Raw genomic sequence first — 17,101 nt, 5'->3', positions numbered from 1 at the left:
CTGTGGCCTTGGGGAATGTTGCATGTGGCAGGTTTCATGTGAAAGTGGTCAATACCTAATTGTTATTGCTCACTGTATTACGCAGTGTTGTCACTTGTACCATGCACAAATACAACAACGACAAATGCATTAAACCCACAGAAGGAATTCTAACAGCAAATGGAGAACATGTGATTTTCATTTCCTGAATTTCTCCACGAATTGGGCAAACCTGATAAAACTCTTTTTTTTTTTTTTTCCTCACAAAGGGGTTGTTTCTCATTCAGGAGGTGGAGGAGTGAGGGACAAGGTGTGCAGTGTCTCCCAGCCATGAGTAAGCATGCATTTCATGGCTCCTGGCAAGCCAATGGAAGTGACCTGTGCCAAGTCAACGGAGACCCATTTCCCAAAAGACTTGTTCTAGTGACACTCACCTTCCATATTTATACAACATCAAATTCCCCAAATACTGAACTTTCTCTACATCTGAACCCTTCCCTGCTTCTAATGCTCCCCCCTCCTTAAAAACAACAACAGAAGAACCACTCCCCCACACCCCCCACCCCGATTTAGCTCTGTCTGAAAGCTTTAAGCCAGCATGAAACCTGCTGGAGCACAGAAATGGGTTGTAACAAAATGGCAGCATAGAATTTCTACAGGTTAAAAGATCCTTTAGTTATGGAAGTAAACTACAACAAAGAGGCTTATTTCTGGCATGTTATGCAGCACTACAGGGAGTATTTGCTGTTGCTATAGACAAAAAGCTGCCCACTTCCATCCTGGGTGTTCCTGGGATGTCGTTTCAAAAAGTTTATGCTGGTTAGAAACAGAGCAGGTCACATGAAGTCTCTCAGCAGTCCTGTGACCACAGCAAGTGGCATGATCAACAGCATCTCTGTCTCCACAAGGGGCAGACGCTGTGCTGACTCATTTTGGCCCACTATTCTAATTTCTCCTGCCAAATGACACGAAAGTGATGTTTAGCACCAATCCATCACAGGAAGATGTCATATACAGACAAATAACTTGCACCATAGAGTTGAACAGATTGACTCAACTGTTCTGCTACATTGTGTATGAGTAGGTAACTACTCCTTCTCTCTGCACTGAAAACTTTGGTGATCTCCCCTCCCTTGTTAGCTGGCTGTAACAACCCAGCCCAGTATCCTTTGCCTTTAGTGCTTGTGTTCATTTCTTGCCACAATGAAAAGGAAAACAATTCTCCTGAAACCAGCAGACTCCAGAATATTCTCACAGCATGCATCTGATTATGCCTGTGAGTAAGCTGAGCCTAAGCATTCTCATGTTTCCATATCAGAACTGAATTCTCTGCCCTGCTATCATGCTTTTCCTCTAAGATCCCTTAGAAAATCACAAATTATCAGATCCACATTTACAACAAGAGCATCCAGCCATGCTAAGTACAATTCTCTGCATCAGCAACGTACTCTGGTACGTCCACAGAGCTGCCTGCACTCTCCATCCAGCTGCAAGACTGGAAGTTGACTTCAGATCCAGCTAAAACTCAGGGCCTAATGAATTCAGCCTCACAACACCTCTGTGAGGTAGCTAGGTAAGTATTTACTATCCCCATTTAGATAGAAAGGGAAGACGAGGCACGGAGAGGTGAAGTGATTAGCCTTCAGTCACTCAGCCAGTTCTGGGAGTGCAGAACAGACACCAAACCCTTGGTGAAACAGTGCTCTGACTTCTCAGCCTGGGAATACCTTGTGTGGATCTGAGCTCACATGGTGGGGTCAGTGCTGCTGCACCCCACGGCTTCAGTGCATGCAAACCATCACTGGGATCCTGATCACAGCACTGCATCCCACAGCCACCTAGAAACCATCTCCAGCCTGCCCCAGCTCCTAAACCCCACCTAGCCTAGGGAAGCTGACTGTTTGTGTCGCCCTGGGGGGGCTCTTGGTCCCTTTTCCTCCACATGTCAGAGGGCACTCAGGTTCTGCATCCAGCCCCTCCGCCTGCTGCCTCGCCTTCTGCCTCCAGCTGCACCAACACTGGCACACCTGATCCAAATGAAACTTCTTTCCACACCTGATCCAAATGAAACTTCTTTCCACACCTGCTCCAAAGGAAACCTGCCCCCACAGCAGGGAAAAGGCTCCCAGACCTGCCTGTGCTGAGCCCTGGCAATGATTTAGCAGGATCAAGGAGGGATTTTTTTGGCATGGTGATGTCTGAATCACACACACTGATGTCACATTCTTGCCTGCTATCTAACTGCAAAATAATATTCTGAGCTGCAGCATCTGCTATTCTTTTCTGTGCTCACTGAGCAGACAGAGATGTAAGTACTGCCCAAAACTTGCCAGGATAAAAAGTTCACTTTCACAATGTGGTGTGCCAGAGAGACCAGAGCACTCAATAAAACCAGAACTTGTCTCTCTGACACACTCATTACCTCACACACAGGCTCACCTGGTTTAAGCCCCAAACATTTCCTTTGAGCAGACCAACCAGCAAAGTCTCATCTGAGGGCTTTCCCTCCAAAAGTTACCTGAGATGCAGATTTTAGAATGGAGCACCTCTCTCCTCTTGTCTTTGTTTCACCAGTCTCTAAATGATGCATCAGAACTGCCAGATTCTGCTGCTATGGAGTTTTACTGAGAGCAGTTTCTGGTTTGGCCAACCTGGCAGAGGTATCTAGAGGCATGTGGTCTTCTCCTCTGTCAGCCTTTGCAAGGAGTCGAGTAAATGGCTCATCTTTCTCCAGGCAGAGACTTGTACCCATGTTCTTTGTGGTACACAGGAATGTTCTGCCTCCTCTCCCTTTCCTCTCCAACCCCTGATAATTTCTGTACAAAAAGCCAGCTGTAAAACTTCTGGTTAAGAAATACAAGGAGGTGGCTTAAAAGCCAGTGTTTAATGAACAGACAAGCAGATGCTTTGCACCTGCTGCTGCAAATACTGAATACTACAGAGAACCTGTTATCAGGTGAGTCTGGCCAAGGTCTTGATAAGGGAAACAAAACCCCCACGTGTGTGAGGCCGTGTGCCCCCACAGTGACAGCAGGCCAGCCTGTCCCATCCCTGGGCACTGCCAGCTGAGGGCATGGCCACGGCTGCTCAGCTACTGGTTCTGTTTTGGTAAAGGCAAGTGGGCAGAAGCAAATACTTCAACAAGACTGTAAGTCATCAGCTGGTACTCAGGACATTTCAACATTTGGAGGAAGGGAAAAATCTTCCTGGTGACAAAAATTTATACCCGTTCCCAGCTGGCAGCCTCAGGGGACGCACAGCTCCCAGAGTGTTGCCAGGTGAGGAATGAGCTGATGTCATGGAATTTGTGGTTTCAGGGCATCTGTGTCCATTTGGAGGGATCTTCTGTGGTGAAGCAGCAAGGTGTTGCCCAATGGACAGGTCCTTCAGTTCCAGCTTCTCTGCACTTTCTTCTTTGCTGTGCCGTGGTGATAAATTGAGCAAGCTGAGGACATCTTTCTTAGAAGTCATTGTTCCGGGAGCTCCTCGGAGAATCTTTATTGGACCAGTGGAGTGGTGGGGAGTGCTTTGCCAGAACATCTTTAAGTTGTGAATTGCTTGCACTTTTTCATCGATGGCAGCCAATTTTAATTTGTCAATGTCTGGGGCATCAGCTGGGCTGGAGCGAGCAGAACCAGCTGAGGAATAGGAAAGAGCAGGAGATGGAGTGCTGCCACCAGGAGACTGATGCCCTGAGCTTGGAGAGATATTTCTGGGTGATTTAGAAATGTGAGCACTGTAAGGAGAGCTGGGGTACTTGAGTTTAAAGGGAGGCTGCTCACTCAAGGACCCATGTGAGTCACAACCCGGAGACGGCTGCCCACTGTACTGACCTGTGCCTTCTCTGTTTGACATCTCCGACGTGGTGGGGCTGTTGTAGCCAGAGCTCACCTTCTGAAGGGATGAACTCCTCGTTGGAGGCTTTGGTTTGATGGCAAGAGGTGAAGAAGCCTGGTTCCTGTGGCTGGAGCTGAGCGGGCGGCTGAAGGCGCTGGTCTCCGAGGAGCGGAAGGCGGACACGCCACCGGGGCTGGGAGCTCCATCCTCAGAGCTGCTGCTCTTGCTGATCTGGCTGCTGCTGCTCCTCTGAAGGCGTTCAACAGCAATGAGGTGACTCTGAGTTTCCTCCAGAATTTTTTGGGCCAACTCTTGTGGATCAAGCTTTGGATTGCTGTCCTCCTGGGATTTGACGGTGCTGTCAGTCTCAGTGCTAGACTGGTCAGATTCCCCAGTATCAGAGCTTGCAAGTTTCCCAACTTTTTGGAAAGGTGAATTTGGGCTGGGGATGAGAGTCATTTTGACAGGAGAATTTGGAGTACTTATGCTCCCTTTGGAGTTGATGGATGCTTTAATGCCTCCGTTCTGACTAGTTTTGGGCTGTTTGTGATCAGGGGAAAATCTTGGTTTTATGTTTTCTTGGTAACTGGCCAAAGGCTCATTGCTGATTATAGAGAAACCTTCATACTCTTCCTCATCTTTGCTGGCTGCAGAGGCTTGTGGTGACAGCTGGCTCTGGGCTGCAGACCTGTGTGGATAGATATTCTTGGGCCTCTCATAATCCTGCCTCCCTCTGTGTCCTGCCCCATCCAGCACATTCTCTGGCTTGGAAACAAAGCTCATGGAAGAAGCAATGGAGCTCAGGCTGTACACAGAAATGGCATCTGAGGCAAGGCTTTCTGGACAGGTGGGAGAGAATGGAGGGTTTTGATACTGGGGTACAGGGTTGGAAACAGACTGAGCAGAAGCCAATGACTCCAGTGATGAGGAACTGTCCAGGCTAAGGCGCTTGGGCAGCTCTGTAGAATCTGAAAAAGAAAAGACAACAGTATGTACAAACATGCCCCTAGATACTCCAGAAAATCAAATAAAACCAGGTAGCATTCCAGCAGAATTAAGAGAAAATGCTACAAAACATGCCCTCAAGCTCTGTGCTACCTCAGAACAACCAACTAATACTTAGGTAAGGAAAAAGAAGTGCACAGCCCAGGCAAGAAGCTTTGTCCAAGTATCCTAGATGGAAGCTGTCAGTTCATTATCATTTTATTTCTCAACACAAAGAATGGATTATTTGTCCTGCAGTTGCTGGACTCTATCTCCAGTTTCTACTCAGACAAGTCTTTCCCATACAAAAATAACATTTACTCCAGTCTGTGTATCAAATCTGGTCTGTGTGACATGTGTGTGACCTCTGCAATGATGCAAGTGGGAGATTTCAGCAGAAGCCATTCTGATCAAATCATCAGATTTGAGCACAAGAGCAAAAACACACTGAGCAGCCTTACCAAAAAGTGCCAGCAAGGATTGTAGAGCAAAGTGCATGGTCCTCCTGGTAGCTTGTTTCCCAGTTTTCAGAATGACCTCCTCTTGGCCAACTTCACAAAGGTCAAAACCTGTAGTGGGACATGGAACAGAAAATTACAGCTCACAGAAAGACTCTCTGTCTCAAATAAAAGTAATGTCATTTATAACACAGACAGAACAGAGAGGTATGACAGCCTGCAGCACCCTCAGAAGGATGACTTCACCTCTCATGTGCAGTTTGTTGTTTGTTATTTTTTATTGTTTAGCACACCTTCTCCAGGTGTTGGGAGCTTTATGGTGCTGGACTGGAATCACACACACTCATTAACAAATCACTCCTGTCAACACTTCTGTAGCTGCAAATTACTTGGAGTTGTCAGGAAATTATATACCAAACACATCTCAGGGGACAATGTCCTACATGCCAAACAATTTATTATTAATTCCAGGGTTTCTCACAGAAATAGAGCTGAATAGCACAGACTTTAGAATTTGGCAAATGCAGGCTGGGCTGCAGGGGGCAGACAAATGTGAAGCTGTGAGTCTTATCAGTGTTTCAAACCACCACATGAGACACCTGCAATGGGTTTAGAGAGACAACAGAACAAAGTGTTTTCCTACCTAGAGCTGCCAGAAACTCATGACAGCCAGGCAGCCTCCAGAGCTGGACACTGATGGAGACCTGGATTGGTGCAGAGGGGAAATCTTGCTCCTTTTCTCCTGCTTGAAGTTGAACCAGGACTTGATGCAGCTGAAGACAGCAATACAGACATTAGCCATTCCTGACAAGTCACATCACTGCTTCTCCTACAGCCACTGATAAAGCAATGCCCTCTGCACACCCTTTCCCTGGACACCCAGTTCAGCTCCTGAACAGAGCAGTGAGATGGGAAGGTCTGGGAAGAAGGACAGTTCAGGGACAGCAACATCAGACAGCCTGGAACAGCAGCAAAGGCAGGGACAGACCAGGGGTGAGGGCTGGGGGGTGGCCAGTGGAAACTGAGCAAGAAGGAAGCACAGCAGGAACATCTGTGAAGGGAAAGAAAAGGAAAGAGATACTCTGGGGCTGCTCACAGAAATTTACTAAAGCCCATTCCACAACTGAGCCATACTCCTTATGCAAATCCTAAGAAACTCATTAACTGGGCAGAACAAGTCCTATGAAGCCATGGAAGACTTTCCTAACATCTCCATGGCCTCCAGGAAAGAAGTTTCTCAACTGTGCCCAAGGGACAGGAGTAGCAAGCTAGAGAGAAAATGTGTTTATGAAGATCTGACACAAATTAAGATGCCAGGATCCTGTGTAATTCACCAACACAGCCAGGGCAGCAAGGATGGAAAGCCATTAATCAGGGAGCAGCTAACCTCAGGACCACCCATCTCTCAGAACCCACAAAAGCTTACACAGGCCTTTTTCCACAGTAGCTGTGTGGAGCAAATCCCAGGCCTGAGAGTGGGTGCAGACAGGGTGCAGCACAGGGCAGGGTGTGCAGTGACCCCAGCACTGCACCCTGCACCTCAGTGTCCCCCCCTGCACATCATACTCACCATTCCCACCACATTTCTAACAGCCTTCGGGCAGCAGGCAACAAGAAAGGAAAAGAGGAGAAAAGAACATGGGTTACTCTGTGCTACAAAGTGCCTGTGCTGAGGAACCCTGCAGGGACACATCCACGGCCAGGCCAGCACCCTGAGTGCAAAATGCTCTGTCCAGAGAAAGAAAGGAGCAATGGGAATGGCCTGAGCTGGCAATCCAACAGCATGGGAACAGGCAGTGGAATCTGGGAGTGCCCAGCTCATGACAGCTCAGACACTCAGCAGGCAGACACTCAGGCCAGCCCACACTCTGGCAGGAGGCTGAACATAAACCAGCCCTTCTCTTGTTTCCTCTGGGACACAGAACTGGCGCTCAGTGCAGGCAGAAATCACTGACTTTTCCTTGCACATGCAGTAGTCTGAAGTTCTCTCTTTTGTGGCTCCTGCCTTCTCTTTTGCACTCAAAATAAGCATTTTCTATCCAGTGCAGCTGCTCAGGCTGCTTCACTAATGCCAAGAGCACTCACTCCCCTGTGATGCTGATCACCCACTCAGGAAAACCAACCAGCAGCACCCAGGGACCGACATTTCTGACCTCCTGCTTCTGTCTGGAACAAAGTCTGCTTTCCTCTGGGACTGCAGAGCCCTAGCTGCTCACCATGAACTGCCAAGAGGCAGGAGAGGAAAATAGCAATAACCATAATGGAGGAGAGAGCTGCTGAAAACCAACATGTAACAGCATAGACTGGTGCAAAAGGGAGTTCTCTGCCAGGGGTCTGGGCTATGGAAGAAAATTTGCAATATCCCTGCCAGTATTTACTCTGTGGGGCAGCAAGGAAAGGGTGAGTGTGTCTTTTGTTTGGTAATTACCTTGGGTAATTGAATTATCTGAGGCAAGGCAGCAATCATGAAGACACCTCATTAGCACTCTAAGGCATTTTGAGCCATGGGAATGTTGTCCTGTCCTCTTCACACCCCTTGGACCTGGCCTCCCTTGGGTGGCCATGAGGGAAATAACCCTGAAGTTAACCACACATCTCAGGCACTGAGGAGAGCCAAGGCAAGAGGCAAAACACCACCAGGGACACTGGAAACATCTCAGACTGCTGCAGATACTAAAGGATCCTATCAGGAACCCTTTCCTTGGAGCAGACTCATCCTAGTGGGCTGCCAGAGCTGCTCAGTAGCTAACATTGGGGCTCTTCTCTGCACACTTCATGTTACCAAAGCAAGGGCAGCCTGACACCACACAGAACCAATCCCAGCTCCCCATCACAGCATTGCCTGGAATGTTTCTGCATGGGAAAAGGGAAAGACAGTGAGATATAGGCCATTCCCTGTGTGAGTGTGTCCATGTACTACAGCAGGCAAATGATGAAGAGAAACCTCACTAGAAGAGCACTCAGGACAGTCAGAACCATGGAATGGGAAGCAGCCATGGTGGCACAGAGAAAGGTCAGGTCAGGCTAGGCATGCTCCAGAGACAGGAGAGGGGAGAGTGTGAAGGAGGCTGAGGGGAGCAGGGAGAAGTCCCATCACCACAGGTAGCACTGCCCTTCTCCTAAAGACCAGAAATCCCTTCCCTGGAGCTGTGAGCACACACAAGAGCAGCACAGGCTCAGGGGGTTTTCTGACAGACCTTGCATTGTCCAAAGTCAACCAAACCTTGGGACTTCAGTAAATTGAGTGGGCAATGAGCAGCCAACGTGGGCCCAGGCAGGATGGCCAAACAGCAGTTAGGGGTGACACTGCTGGAGGGATCATGCCTTCACTTGTCACTGAACAGGGAGTCCCAGGGCCTTGCAGCCCAGTAACCCACCTGCATATTTTCCTTCTGGACACACTTTCATTCACACACACAGGCAAGTTTAGAATTTCAACCCTCAAGTCTCCTAGCAAGCTCTGGGTTGATACACCAGGGCATCAACCTTTCTGCATATTTCTGAATTTACTGACCTGGGAAGAGCCATTTGGAACCTGGTACTGGAGGAAAACCTCCCAACTCACCCTGTTGATAAGCTGCTCTCCTGTTTCTGAAGCTGTGATAAGTTTACAAAGTGCCTGAAGTGCAGGGTTAGGCAAACCTGAAAAACATCAGCAGAAACATCTGTATCTGTTTCTTTACTGCAAGAAATGCAACAAGCCTCAACAGAACACACACTTGGCTAATTGCTAAAACCTCTCCCCCACATCACTGGACAGATCTGGAAGCAGCAGCAATTTCCAGAAAGCAAAGGGCTTGCATCTGATGACAGATTTCCTGTCTGAGAGCTGAGAGAGAGGAACAGTCACATCACACTTACTCAACCCAGCAGCCAATGATTCTCATCTGTGGCAAAATTTTCAGTTAACATTTACTTTTAGAACTGCTTCCCAGCCCAATACATTGATTTCACTGATGTAAAACATCCCTTTTTCACATGCTGACACCACAGAAAGGTGTGAAAGGCTGATGCCTGCCTGGCCAGGGCCCACAGCTGCTCCTCTCACCTAGCAGGGACTGGATGGTGGTGCTGCACTGCTGCAGCCTGTCCCCAGGGTCTGAGGTTGGGAAGAACACTGCTGCTGGGAGGCCGCTGGCTGGAGGGTCCAGCCGAAATCCCACTGCTGTGAGGAGTGCCTGCCAGCCTGGAATGCCACCAACTTTATTCTCCACACTCTGCTGGGAGGTGTACATGGAGTTGTGCTGCCCGTTCTGGATCCGCTGCAATGATTTCTCCACCTGTGGGGAAATAAAACACCTTATTGTACAAGATGCTGCTACTGACTGCTTCTTTCTACTGCAACAGCAGCAAATCCAAGATTGATCCTGGCCTGTCTCACACAAGAGGACATTAGTGCCTTGGAAAGAAAAGCTCCAGGAACTGAGCTTTCACAGCTGCAACATCACAGTGATGAGTGTCAATGTTCTCTGGGATGCTGGGAACAATAATGCCACAAGAAATGAAGTAGCAGTTTGTTTGGGATGGTTTCCTGTAAGCCTGGCAGCTGCATTTCTCCCTAAAGATGATTCACCTTGGGGTTCCAGGCTGCTTATTACCAGACAAAGAGCCTGCAGCCACACAGCAAACAGGAAAGAGAGATGAGTGTCCACAAACCCCAGCAACTGGGAAGATCAGCAATATTCACAGGTTTCCATCATTCTGTGGATACTTCACACTCCTGTGAGACCACAGACGATGCATTGGGAAGAAAAGTGTTAGAAGTCATGAGTGATCACTGCAGCCACCTGGCAGTTGGCTCCAGTCCCACTGTTCCCCAGGACAGACTGGTGGCACAGATGGGGACAGAAGGGCCTCTTATCTTCCAAACACACTGAGACAGCAGTGACTGTGCTCTGTGTTTCCATGACTGCCATGTTCAGAGCTATTTCCCTGTATAAACAATTAATCCCAATGCTTACCCCTTAAGCAGAAACCCAATTCAACAGCTAATGCAAACCAGATGGGTCTGGGGAGGATTCTGTCACAATACAATCTAAGATTTTGCTTACTTTGCTTCTTTTTGCACTGAACACTTCCTTAGGTGTCCAAGCCTTTCCACACTGACCCAGAGTTTTGCAAGAGGATACATCATGGCAGGGGAGGGGGGATGAAGGTGTATATATATTTTTTTTCAAGTGGGAGTGGCTGCACATCAGGGAGTGGCTGTTCCACTCATGGTTCCACTCCTGCCCTCAGGTGAGGGTGTCTCAGGACTGGGTGGGCCGTGGTGCCACTTGTGGCTGTGACAGATCTTCCCTTCCCTTCCCTTACCAGATGAAGGAGAACTCGCAGAGCATCCCGGGCCCTGTCAGGGTGCTGCAGGATCTCAGTCAGGGCCTGTCCTACCAGTGAGGAAGGGCTGTTCAGCTTCATATCACTCCCAATAAGCATGAAGCCTGCAGGATTCAGAGTGAGAGACAGTCAACCTCCTGTTGTTATGGAAAATGTTCAAACCACACACAGATGTCCTCTGCCCTCAGACCAGTGAATGATGGTTCACTGTACCCTGCACAGGGACATTCTTTTCCCAGAGCTGCTGCCCACTCCCTGCCCAGTCAAGCAGACTGAACTTCCAGAAAGTTTCTAGATACTTCTTGATGTCCCCTGCTATTAAATCAATAGTATCTTCCTGTTCAAGGAAGCAGAAAACCACTGGATTGCAGCTAAAATTGTCCAGGTCTCCTCTGCAGCCACAGAAATCAACACATGCCAACAGTGGCTGTAAAACAGAACTGTGAACATGGAAAGTTTTTGCTGTCCTGGTCAGAAACCTGTCCTGGCTCATGCCCCATTCAATGCCAGGCTCCCCAGATGCCAGCACAAGGAGCTCTGCATTTCCCTTCTCATTCATGCAGGAGGATGCAGCTGCTCCTGGCTCTGCTGCTCTGTCCAAGACTCAGTGCCAAGGGTCAGTGGTGGAAGTCAGGGACTATGTGGGATGGACTTGCACAGTGCCATGGAAGGGGCAGTGCTCAGCCAGCCTGAGCAGCTGAAAGCCCCTGCTTGCTGGCAATGCCAAGCACCATGTCCACACTTTCTTTTCTGCCTTGGAAGTGGCCACTTTTGGGGCTTTTTAATGCTCTTTTCTTTTGAGACAGAAAAATCTTGGAAGGAAAATAAAATCCCAACTGAACTGTGGACTGTAACCTGAACTCACAGCTGGTACTACCTGAACCACATCCTGATGCTGGACAACATGCCTGAAATCACTGTCAGCCTGACTCATTTTAACAAGTTCCCACTCCTCCAGCCATATGCAGTTCACACCAGAGCCATATTCACCACAGTTTCCTGAGCTAAATAACATGCTTCTGCTGCCTGTGCAAAAATCAATTTGGGGAATGCCTGCAGCTTTCAAAAATCAGGCCTCATGCCAGGAAGAAAAATTAGGTTATCTCTACATATTCCTGTCACAGCACTGCTGAACTCCAAGACTTTGTCATTCCATATCTCAAAGTACAGATCTAATTGAGAAGGAGCAAGAACCAGCACTGCACAAGGAGCTGACACTGCTGAGACATTCCCAATGGAAGCAAGGGAAACCTTTCTCCTAAAATGGCCAAAGGAATAAGCCCTACAAGGTTTATGTCACAAAAATCACAGCTATTCTCCTGCCTCCTGTGGAAGTGTCACTAAATTTTCCATTAAAAAGTTTCTCTGTGTGCTCCAGCTGACTCCATCCCATGGACACAGGAAGCGTGAGCCTGGAGATTTCAAACACAGAGGAATTGTTGTACTGCACTTTATTTCTTTCCAGTCATGAAATACACTTCACCTCACAACTGCTTCCAATTATACCCAATCCAGACCCACCTACTGTGCCCAGTGAAATGCTGGTGAGACCTGTGACACTGACATTCAGCCACACTCAGCTGAATCAGAGTCTGAGACACAGGGGCTGAATTCCGGGAAAGCACAAGGCACACACTGCTCCCAATTACCAGCACTGCTCCTTGCTTAGCTCACACAGTTTGGCAGCTCCCTAGTTAGAAACCCATCTGATTTGTTCAGAAGAAGACTTCCTACCTGCCCAGTTGGCTGGGTGGGAGAACTGCTTGCTGCTCTGCACAGTTTTCATTGCTTCTCCCAGGGCTGCGCTGGCTTTCATCCCGTTCAAGAGAGAGGAGTAGAAGGCGTGCACAAACATTTTGGAAGCAGCCACAGGAATGGGCCAGAGGGACACAAGGACACACTGAGCCCCAGCAGCCAGGAATGCTCTTGTCAAGCCAATGACTCCATCAGAAGTGACTTTGCTGTTGGACTCTTGGTAAGAGCCAAGAACCACCAGCTTGACAGGAAGACGCAGATCCAGCACGTCAGCCGCTGTAAGCAGGAACTCCTGGAGAGGAGGGCAGTCTGAGATGCTCTCCACATCACTGGCATCATCCTGCATCCTGAGAGACTCTGGGATTGTGTAGGGGTTCCCAAAGGAGCTCTTGCTGCTGGCTGGGTTGCTGTCAGTGTTGGGTGTCAGGACCAAGGCAGCCAGTTTCCAGGAGACATGGGTTGCAAAATGGACACATTCTGCCTGAGTCAGGGCACTCATGACTCTCTCTTTTGTTGATGAGCTGCCAACTAAGGGCTGGCAGCCAAGTAACTCAGACACCATATAGGCTTCCTCTTCTGCAGAGGGCATAGGTCCCCAGAGCCACCTGTCCATAACTGCTGAAGGGAGCTTGGGATTTCCTATCACAGCTGCCATTGAGGTAGAACTGGAGTAAGCAGGAGTATTCTTCCTCACATGGGACTAGACAAAGAAAGAGAAAATGGAGTTCAAAGACCTGGTTTTTATGGTGCTGGAAATAAAATATCCTGTCCCTTTGGCTCTAAACATAAGTCTGGTTGTCATAATTACAGGAAAAGTGCATTTCTTTAGTTTCTTCTGTTTAACTATTCCAAGGAACACCTCTGTTTGAGTCTGGTCAAGACTTGTATCCCCAGATCACAGATACAGCCCAGGTCCCTTTGAGGGCTGCAGCAGAGCTAAAAACATAAAGAAGATTCCAGGTTCTCACATTCCAGGAACAGCACCTGCAATCACTCACTAAGTGGTTCCTCATACCTGTATTTCTAAGATCAGTGTCAGCACTGCCAGCAGCAGGTGCTGCTGAATGGAACAGCAGTAATGATGACAAGATTCAGACCCTTCTGCTGTTCCACTGACTGTGCTTAACCCAGAGCAAACCAAGATGTGCCACAAAACACTGCCCAGCAAGAGCAAATGTGATTTGGTGCATTCTCTCAGAGAGCTGGGCATTAGAAATGGTGCTCCAAACCTCAGCATGAAGATACTTCTGCAGGATTCACCTGTGGGATTTGCTTTCCCTCATAGCTTTGGTGCCCTGAGACATCAGGATGCTAAAATGGAGGTGAACATACCAACAATGTGACAGGACAGTCAGCTAGGCAAGGAAGCTCAGCACAGATCTCAGACACCTACATCTCTGAAGTCTGCCATGTAGTTCCACACCCAGCACATGCAATCCTTTAGAGAAGGATCTCCAAATGATCCAATCCCCTTGTCCTTCCTGGCATGCCTGGGGTGATTGAGTGCTACAGGAACTACATCAGGACCTACTTCAGAGCTGTGGTGCTCAGGGTGCTCCTCAGAGCCAGGGTGGCCTGGTTGTGGTTTCTGTTGCTGTGTCTGGCACAGCAGGACAGAGCTGCTGCATTCTGAGCATGTCCCAGGACCTGCACCCCCAGGAGAGGTTTCATAAGCAGTGCCAGACCTTGGAGCTGGGGTTCAGTGACTGGATGGAGGGCACTGCAATGAGGCTGAAGCGCTCGTAGAGGTACTCGTTGGAGGAGCTGCCCTTCAGCAGAGCAAAGGGAATGAGGTACAGCTCTCCCTCCAGAACCAGGACCAGCTGGCGGTGGCGGCCCACAGGCCCACTGGAATGCATCAAACCCTGAAAAGAAACAGCAGAGAATTAGTTTGGCCCTTTCACTGCACCTGTGTCCCTACCTGCATTTCACAAGCACCAGGCTCTGCTCTGACCCTGTTTGGAAACACCCACACCAGAACCACGCTCTGTGTGACACATGGGCACGTCCTGTGCAGCTGGGCTGCTGCTCACCTGTGCCCAGCCAGCTCCATGGGGACAAGGGAGCACTGAGGGCACTGACCTGTCTGCTCTGGGTCATCACCCTGGCCTCAGTTCACGTCGGGCCCAGCCTCACCCTGGTACTGCAGCCCCTTCTGCTCCAGCCTGAAATCTTGGCTAACCCCAACCACATATGCCTTGTCAGTATTGTCATCATCTTTCCTTTGTCAGAGAATATTCTTTCTGATATTGAATTTCTAAGAAGCCATTTCCCCTGAAGAGCCAACCATCTACAGACAGATTGTGTCCATGGCCTACACTTCCCGACACTTGACATCATCAACAACCCAGAGTCACCAGAAGATCTAACCAGGAAGCATCTCATGGATGGAAGTGAAGCAGAGACATCAGTCAATAGGGAACATGCAGCAGGGCATAAAATGTGGCAACTGCTCTTGCTCCCATGTAACTGTGGAAATTTATTCATCTAGTGTATCATAAAAACAATTAGTTTTCACTCCAGGAAAGAGTCATTTCAAAGCACTGCAATTTGCTCCAGCTTAAACACTGGCAGCCCACAAAACCAAAAAAAGGCAGGAGAAGATCCCTGTCTCTAGGTGGTCACTAAGACCCCTTCCACCCAAGACTGCTCTGTGAAAATACCACCCTTCAGAAACCAGCCCCAAGCTGTCTGTTTTTGCTTTCCCACACTGAGAGGGTTTTGGTGCCTGTGCAAAGCCTTACTCCTTCCATGGGTCCTATCAGTAAGTCGTAGAGAGCACGGAGAGGGGGCTTGGTGAAAGAAGTCTGCCTCCTGGGAAGTGATGATGTTCCATCCTTAACAGGAGACATGGTACTGCTGAACAGGCTGGTCATGCTCTGACAGCTCCTGTGGGCAAAAGCCAAGGGAGAGGTTAGCTGCAGGAATCTGAGCTGCCCTGACTTCTGACAGTGACCCTGTCACCCAGGGCACTCTGCTCTCTAAGATGCTTCATGGAGGACTTGAATCTCCCATTCAGCTTCACACCTCAGTGAGCAGTGACACTAATGGCAGGATGAATCAGCTGCAGACAGCACATGACATTGTGTGGAGTTTCTCTCCACGCTCCAGTGCCTCAAGTGCTGCTCCCAGCTGCTCCTGCACACCTATGGGCAGCAGCTGTGCGCAGGCAGGCATGAGACCCACTGACAACTGACCACAGCCACAGGAGGATCTGCACAAACTGACCTGGTGATGCCAGAGGAAATGTGACAGCAGGCAAACCACGGGACATCAAAATTCTGCACTTCTGCCATTGCTGAGCAACACCAGGTGCCCATTTCTGATAGTCCCACAGAGCCCTGCACGTCATCTCCTGGCATCAGCAGCCACAAGTGCCCTGCTGGAAATGAAGTTGCCCCATTCTGGGCCCACTAGTCCAGCAGCTGTGCTCCCCAGAATTGTTATCCTTGGCTTGGGACCATTTTACATGAAAAGGGTAACTTTCCAAAACATTTTAGCAGGTGAACCTCAAAGGAAAGGTAGGGAGGCCTGGGACATACCCCAGCCATTTCTGATACATACCAACACACAGACTCAGAAATTGCATTTTTCTCTCTCTTTCTCTCCTCAGCTGCTGCAACCAGCCTCCTGACCTGGCTCACATCATGCCAAAACCTACAGTTCTCTGAAGAGAAAAATGCTCTTACCACCCACAAGGAATAACCTCAGAATGCCAACAAAAGCCTGGTGTCTGACTGCCCATGCTCTCCAAGCCAGAGATTCCAGTGACAGTATGAATATGCTGCTCCTGCTGCTGCCTAGAGCCGCTGGAAACTCATCTGGGGCATTTGTGCAACAGGGGATCAGCACAGGCTTGGTGCTGTTTGCACCCCTCATACCCATCTGCCCCACTTCACTGCAGCACCTGACTGCAGAGTTCAGCTTTATGAAGCACAGATTTTAACATCAGATCAGGAAAAATATCTGTGCAGGGATATCCAGAGGTCTCCAGGACCTTGTGCCCTGATCCTCCCTGAGTGGCTTGTTGCCATCAGGCAGCACTTGCCAGCCCCACAGCCCATATTCAGCCATTGTTACAATCTCATTTACTGCAGGGAATAGAGGCTTCATTACTCCCATCAGCAAAGCCCTCCTGCATCTTGGGTTTCCCAGCCAAGCAGCTCCAGATTTATTTCTTCACCACTCAGATTGCTTTTTATGAGAATCAATCCAAGGAAGCACCATAAATCTCTCACATCTCCTGCCTGTGTGTGTGTGTATATACTCTACGCAAAGAGTGAGCAAATCCAGAGGGGAGGATGGACAGATCTCTTGTGGCAAGTGGAGCTGACCAGGAGCCCTGCCCAGCCCATCCTTTCCTCCCAAAGAAGCCAACAAAAGGTGCACTGATGATTTGCACCTTGCTCTTGCAATGCAGAGGATTCCCTGATGTCTGAACAGTGAAATCTCTCGTTTGGAAGCCTCTGCTCAGACTCTGCAGTGCTGCTGATTTATAACCCTTTGTACAGGCAGCCCAGCCTGCAGCAAGCAGAGAAACAGCACAAACAGGCAGGGCTGAGCTCTGCTCCCTGCCTTTGTCTTGGGGATGCAGGAACAAAGCAGAGCCTCAGAGAACAGGCTCAGAGTGACCCAGCAGCCTCACAGGTGCTGGCCCTGCCTGCTGAGGATGAGTGGCTGGGCCCAGGGAGAAGGAGGGGTTCATCCCAGAACCAGCACAGAGCTGCTCCTGCCTTAGCACTAATTAGGATTTT

At 49.1% G+C, this 17,101-nt stretch overlaps 1 protein-coding gene across 1 annotated transcript in view; it reads right to left on the bottom strand.

The window, feature by feature from the left end:
- Positions 1-558: 558 nt before the first annotated feature.
- TTC28 (tetratricopeptide repeat domain 28) overlaps positions 559-17,101 on the bottom strand; it is a 107,276-nt gene continuing 90,733 nt past the window's right edge. The window contains exons 14-22 of the mRNA XM_058816780.1: positions 15,092-15,236; positions 14,033-14,212; positions 12,327-13,047; positions 10,572-10,696; positions 9,307-9,538; positions 8,824-8,900; positions 5,902-6,031; positions 5,262-5,369; positions 559-4,784 (exon numbers count right to left, since the gene is read on the bottom strand). Of these exons, the coding sequence (XP_058672763.1) occupies positions 3,157-4,784; positions 5,262-5,369; positions 5,902-6,031; positions 8,824-8,900; positions 9,307-9,538; positions 10,572-10,696; positions 12,327-13,047; positions 14,033-14,212; positions 15,092-15,236 (3,346 nt within the window). The 3' untranslated portion in view covers positions 559-3,156. The remainder of the gene's footprint in view (positions 4,785-5,261; positions 5,370-5,901; positions 6,032-8,823; positions 8,901-9,306; positions 9,539-10,571; positions 10,697-12,326; positions 13,048-14,032; positions 14,213-15,091; positions 15,237-17,101) is intronic.

This window comes from Ammospiza caudacuta, chromosome 18, assembly GCF_027887145.1.
Source record: "Ammospiza caudacuta isolate bAmmCau1 chromosome 18, bAmmCau1.pri, whole genome shotgun sequence".
Lineage (NCBI taxonomy): Eukaryota > Metazoa > Chordata > Aves > Passeriformes > Passerellidae > Ammospiza > Ammospiza caudacuta.
Note: the sequence above shows the minus strand (reverse complement) of the source record. Positions and strands in the feature narration are given on the sequence as shown.